This window comes from Apus apus, chromosome 3, assembly GCF_020740795.1.
Source record: "Apus apus isolate bApuApu2 chromosome 3, bApuApu2.pri.cur, whole genome shotgun sequence".
Taxonomy (NCBI): Eukaryota; Metazoa; Chordata; class Aves; order Apodiformes; family Apodidae; genus Apus; species Apus apus.
In genome coordinates, this window is record NC_067284.1 from 15069884 (window position 1) to 15076651 (window position 6768).

The 6768-nt window shown below is 44.0% G+C and overlaps 1 protein-coding gene across 2 annotated transcripts in view; it reads right to left on the reverse strand.

Annotated features, from left to right (window-relative positions):
- The window catches only part of BCKDHB (branched chain keto acid dehydrogenase E1 subunit beta), a 156910-nt gene extending 151413 nt beyond the window's left edge, over positions 1 to 5497 (reverse strand). The window contains exons 1-3 of one of the 2 annotated variants that reach the window (XM_051616000.1): positions 5268 to 5497; positions 3485 to 3562; positions 882 to 950 (exon numbers count right to left, since the gene is read on the reverse strand). In XM_051616000.1, coding sequence (XP_051471960.1) covers positions 882 to 950; positions 3485 to 3562; positions 5268 to 5460 — 340 coding nt within the window. In that variant the 5' untranslated portion in view covers positions 5461 to 5497. The remainder of the gene's footprint in view (positions 1 to 881; positions 951 to 3484; positions 3563 to 5267) is intronic. The other variant, XM_051615999.1, reaches the window with a different exon arrangement.
- Between the last annotated feature and the right edge of the window lie 1271 nt (positions 5498 to 6768).

Below are 6768 nucleotides of genomic sequence, written 5' to 3' on the forward strand. Positions count from 1 at the left end.
TTTGTGACCTCTTCTTCTGTTGAATAGCCCAGTGGGGGAGACAGCAACTGCCAAGTTAAAAGCTATGAGGTTACTGTATGCACAACCAGTTTCCAAGACCTGCTAGGTACTACCTAGCGAGCCATACATGAAACATTGCAGTAACAGTACCTCTTGAGCAAAATAAGTACTTAATTAATCTGCACAAAATGGATAACCAAAGAAGACGCTCAACTGGAAGAACACTGAAGGCCTTTGAACAGTCTTCTAGATTTGCTAACCAGGTAACACTAACCAGGTTGTTAAATTCAAGAACTGTAAACATGACACTTACATGCCTGTGCAACAACATTCAGTATCATCTTTTGCAAACCTTTAAAAGGTTGTATGATTTCTCAGAATGTCTTCACATGAGTCTCCCTAACAAGTAAACCAACCACATTAGCATAGCTAAACACATCATTTCTATTCTGGCTTTCCAGGCCATGCTAGAAAATACTGTATTTAACAAACAAAGAGTTTAAATCCATTTTAATGTAATTCCTTTGCATAAAAAGCATCAGCACGTATTGTTGCTAAGAGACTTTAGTTTGTAATTAAAGAAGTTAAATGCGGCCACAACGATGAATATCTGGTTCTACTGCAGTTTAAAAAATGAAGTCATATTGATAAAGTCAGCTGAAGAAAAAGAAGACTCCTGAAAGCAAGTTTCAGTAAGTCAGCAAGTATTAAAAGCTTTGAAAGTTTACACAAACGGTAACATATGTAAAACTTTTTCTATTTCCAAGGACAGAAAGGAAAACAGAAATCCACTTACAAGGCTTCTCTCACAAACCATAGGGGAGGACAAAAGAACAGAGAGGCTAGTATGAATATAATGTCATTTTTAAAAGTTAACTTACCATATTTGTCTCGCAAGCCAACTGTACACCTGAAGACTCCACCAAAGGCCACATCTTCACCAAATATTACTGAAAAATAAGAATAATAAAGGAGGCTAATGTTACTCCAACACATCTTATTTTTAATGAACATGATTCAAATGTTTTCATGTGAGACACTAACATAAGTAGCACCTAAAATTTCATTTTACTACAAGATTTATCTAAAACTAAGTGCTTCTGATGCATAGCGAAACTATAACAAATAGAGAACAAAGGTTAACGAGGAATCAGTACAGCAACACAACTTCGTCTCAACAGAAATCAAGAAACTCATTCAGCTATGGTTTCATCAAACCACTGATCTTTTTTCTGAAGGGCTCTGTACTATCACAACATCTAAATGAATAAAAGCAATTCCAAGAAATGTTCAGTCACTAAGGAGTCACTGAAGTTCTGTGTTCTGCTTCCACAGCTAACCGTTCGCACTCTTCATCAACTGATTTCAGTAAATGCAGTGGTTTGCAAAATGTTTTCTTCAAAAGATCAATCCAATGTGAAATTTCAAACTCTCCCAAAACATACTCACCAGACATCTGAAAAGTGACTAGACAGGAACTTCTCTGGAGAACAACTCTTAATACTCAACTCTACTATCCTTATAGTCTGTGTGATATAGCCAATTAAAGTTTTATCACTAAAAGTAACTGCCTTTTAAATCTAGCTTCATATCACATAATCTGGGGAGAGGAGGGAGGGGTCTTTAAATTTATGGAATGATGAAGTCTAATTTTTCTTAAAACAGTTTTGTTATTTAATTCATATAAATAAATATTGCCTATTTAATTGTTTTAAGCATGTAAGAGATGCGCAGCAGTACCACAAACAGTAATCTGCATGAACTGGGGTCAGTTCTGATCATTCCCAGATTCCTCCATATTCCAAAGGACAAAGCCTCCTTGCCTTTCAAACATCATTTTAATTTAAAAAAACCCCACATTTCTACTGCGAACACAACAAGGGATTAACACACTTCTGACAATCATATTAATGATGCCACTTAAAAATAACACATATAGTCATGCAAAGTCAATGCCATCAAGGAGTTCGACTGACGTATGTCCCCAAATGACCTCTCCAATTAATTTTTAATATTAATTTGTTTGGGTTTTTTAAGTACTTAAAATCATTGTAAGGCCTTTCCATTACCATGGGGCTACTCAGTTTTGAGCCAGTTGGCATTAAAAAAAATCCCATTTAATGCTGCTATCCGCAAACCTGTGTGGATTTACTCATTCTGTTCAGCCACTGAAAATATTTCCCTGCTTAGATTCTAATACTAATTAACCAAGTATGAGGGTTTCCAGTACTTAAACAATGGCTACACAATTCCCATACAATTAAAAACATTGCTTTCCATTGCAAGAAGTACTAATTAATTCAGTAAGTAGGACAATAGTGACAACTCACTGTTTGGGCTGTAGAACTCCAACACGATCTTGCAAAAGGCTTTGCATAGATCCAGCCCTGCAAAGCTGAGGAGCAAGACTGCAACCTTAGAGCAACTAAAAGGCTGAAGATGACATCCGAGTTCCTGTGGGACTAGCAGTCTCCTTGCCTTTATTTGACTGATTCTACAAAAACGGTACTGAAGTCTATTCTTGGCACTAATCTACTTTCAGTTGTCTAAGCTTAATTTAATAAAGGTGATTATAACACAGACTGCGGGAACGTATAGAGGCATAGTACTAGACAGACAACACAGAACTTGTCCTAAAAGACTACACAGTTAGTCAGACTTTGAGTTGAGCAGTGGTTCAAGCAGAGAAAAAAGTTACTGCCAAAAGGAGCTACTAACACACTAAAAAGAAAAAACAAAATTACACAAGACCTTAGAGCTTTTGCAGCTGTGTTCATGGCATTAAACATCCCTTTCAGACTTCTGGCCATCCTCACACTTTTGTTATGACAACAGAAGCAGCAGACCTCCTGTTACGTATAAGAAACCCAAACCATTCTATGAATTAGAGGTGAACTAAATGTTTGTGCAACGGAGTTTAGAATAAACATTTTAAATCAAGCTATGATGAATGAGCTTCTTCAAAATTATGGGTTATCCAGACTGCAAAAGCCTAGAAAAACCTTACACTGCCTATATGCATCAATGAACAGAATTTTGGAGAGAAGGGGAGAAGGGAGAATGGCCAGAGCAAGGAATATATAGTCTCTAAAAAACACCACTTTTTGAGCATAGAAAGTTGAAGGAATTAAAAACTAAGATTTACAACTGTAAAACTCCTTTACTTACTGGGTGGGACTCAAGCTGCCCTGAAGTACAGTTCATGTCAGTAATACCAGAAACATGTTAAGCAATGCATCTTTCTGTCCCAAGTTTCAAGTGAAATACACTGAACTAATACAAAAGACTCAACTGCATCTTAGAACACATAAATCATTAATAATCTGTTAATACAACACATTTAAGGTTTGTTTGAGATGAAAGTGTAGAACTAACTTCTTAGAAAACTTTAAAGGTCATGATAACTGCATTTAATATTATAAACAGATAGGCAAAACAAAATGCAATTTATACAAAGCCAAATACATTGACAAGTATAGCATACCTGCAGTTGGATCTTTGGCTAAAGCATTGTCCAAGGCACTTGTTATGGATTGGAAAAGATTCATCTTCTGAGTTTGCCCTGTGTGAAAAGGATTATTTAGCCATTTGAGTCAAAAACCAAACTAGGTTAGAAAACAATGGTGCATAACATGACTAAAAACTTAGATAAGTCATAAACTACATATCTGCTAGAAGCACCTAAAACTCACTTGCTGAGTAAACTTAGATTATGGGATAGATGGGGTTGAACATGGTATACTTTGCAATCCCAAGACCTGTATTTCTATTACCCTGCATTCAGCCTTGTGCAAAAACTATGCTCTTAGCTAGAGCAAATGCAGCTTTGTAATGCTTAGTCAAACACTAGAAACAACTACTAATACAGTAGTTCTCCAAAGGAAAAAATCATAGTAAAGCATTATTGTTTTGAGAATTTGAATTCTTTCTGCCAAGATTCACCAGATCTTATGAAGCTTACTTCATCTTTTTTTGTTTGTTTGTTTGAAAGCTCCAGCCTTGCTGGTTTACAGACAATTTCTTGACCACCAACCCACTCTCTGGACTGCAGTTAAAAAGCATCACAAGCACCAAATCCAGGCTCCAAAGAAGGAAGAAAACATGATGCTGGACAGCTCTACTAAAATGGGTAAAGCAAACACATCAGGCTGCTGTATCAAAATGTTTTGCAGCTGCATTCTTACACATCACTATGCCTGGTAGCTTCACTTGTTACACTTTATATAGCACTTTCAGAGGAAGAACTGTAAAAAAACACTTACAGAAAATGTTCAAACTACATGAAAGCTACAACATGTTCAAATTCAGCAGAAGGAAATCTGGGGAATAGTAGGTGTTTCTCTCTTTCCTAAGTTATCCACATTAGGTTATCTTTTCTCCAATATACAATCCTTGCAGTATTTGATACAAATACATTCCTATTAAGCAACTGTCAGAAGCTACTGACACTGTTCTGACCTGCTACTCTTGCTTATAATAAAGGCCCCTGTTTCAGCCCTCATGGGAAAGGAGAAACTAATTGTGCCCTTCAGATATGAACCATGGAGTTAGAGAAGCATTATCTTACCAATATCAGGATTGGTGTTGGCATGACTTGACTTTCACTATTTTTCAGAGAATTTCAAAGTGAGCTTTAAAACATAAGGAACTAGTTTTCTATTAGTGAATGGCAACAAAAACTGGCCTGCCCCACATGGGCAGAAGCTGGGAAGTTTCTTCCAGCAGAACTCAGCACTAGTCATTTGTCTGGATGCATCTCAAGAACAAAGTCAGAAAAAAAAACGTTTGTCCTGAGCTGTTAATTTCCATCTGATTTGTGTTTACTCTCCACCGTGTGATCACGAGGATAACCTCCAGCTTTTCGCCAGACAGCAGTCTTTATTAATCACAGGTTTATTATCACATTCATGACTTCAGCATACAGTAAAAAGACAGGGACGGATGCATTAAGTCATGAAGTTACTGCTAGAAGCTTTACCACGGAAACAGGAGGGGCAGGGGAAGGGCGTGCAGGTCTGAGAGATGACATCTAGGCCTACTGCAAGGACCGCACCGGCTGCCCAAAGACACTTCACCAGCCCGTCCCGAGCGGCACCGCCGAGGCCGGCAGCACCGCTGCCCCCGCCTGCGACCCACGGGGCCCTCACCGCCCGCCGCCCCAGCCCTTCGCGGAACACCGAGGGGGGAAACGCTCCCAGGCGAAGCCACCGCCCGGGGCGGACCCGGCAGCAGCGTGAGGCCGGACCCCGGCCCGGCTCCGCTCTCACCGTACGCGCTGGGCGCCGGGTCCGGCTGGAAAGCGAAGTGGGCCGCGGACCGGCGTGTGGCGGCCGTCAGGGTGGGCAGGCGGCCCCAGAGCCCGCCCCGGCAGCGCCCTGGTACCGGTACCGGTACCGCTGCTGCCGCCGCTGCCGCCCCGGGGGCGCGGGCCCCGCGCAGCGCCCGCCCCAGCGCCGCCATCGCCGCGCAGCCCCGGGCCCGCCGCGCGTGCCGGAGGGGCGGGGTCCCGGGCGGGCTTCCTGAGTGGCCCGCGGCGGGCGGAGCCGGACCAATCAGGAGCCGCTCTGCGGTGGGTGGAGGGGAGGGCGGGGCGGGCGGGGCAGGAGTTACTGCGCGTGCGCAGGAGGCGGGCGGAGGGGGGGCGGGGCTACGCGCTCGGCGGGCGGGAAGGGGCGGGGCGCGTGCGCGGCGGCCGTTAGCGGCCGTTAGCGGCCGTTGCCGGGCGGGTGGGGGGCGGGGCTGGTGCCGCCCTCCCGAGCCGCCGTTCGCGCCCCTCGGCGCCGCTGCTCCCTGCCCGCCGGCCGCCCCGTGCCCGAGAAGGGCCCCGGGGTGCTGTCCCCGCCTCGTCCGTGCTGCCGGTAACGGTGTGCCGGGCGCAGGGCGCCTCGGCGAGCGCCAAATGCTGCCGCAGCTGTGCTTCCAGCAAAAGGCTTCCCCTCGGCGATTAATTCACCGTTATTTCTTGTCTTCCGCTGGGATTTTCAGGTTGCCGTCCCAGCATCGTGAAATACTGAACGAATGTGTTGAAGTCCTCAAATCCTTTCCCAGCAGACTGTCTGGAAGGATAAAAATAATTGATAGAGACGCCTGCAGGTATTCACTGTTCCCTGCGTCTCTCAAACCTGCTTCTCAGCTGCACATCCAACCACTCGCCGAGTCCCCCTTATTTTTAATTCTTGTCCAAGGGCTTTTTTCGAGCCGCTCTTGCACATACTTTCATTACATGACTTTTTTTAGCAAGTGAAATTCTGGTCTTTCATATGTATGCATTTTCCTTGTCAGGTTTCATAAAACATGCTTTCCAATGTTCCCGAAGTGACCACCTCACGTTGGTTCTCCAGATGCTGCCGTCACTCAGGTGAATCTTCTTGCCCAACTTTCGCAGCCTTCCTTCCTCCATATAGAAACACAGAATCATGGAGTGGTTTGGGCTGGAAGGGACCTTAGAAGTTCCAACCCCTCTGCATGGGCAGGGACACCTCCCACTAGACCCAGCTGCTCAGAGCCCCATCCAACCTGACCCTGAACACTTCCAGGGAAGGGACATCAACAACTTCTTTGGGCAACCTGTGCCAGTTTCTCACCACCCTTGCACCAAAAAATTTCTTCCTAATACCTAATCTACCCTGTTCCAGATTAAAGGCATTACACCTCATCCTCTCACTACTACTAATAAATCCCTCCCCAGCTTTCCTGTAGCCCCTTCAGGTACTAGAAGGCTGCTACAAGGCCTCCCTGGAGCCTTCCCCTCTCCAGGCTGAACCACCC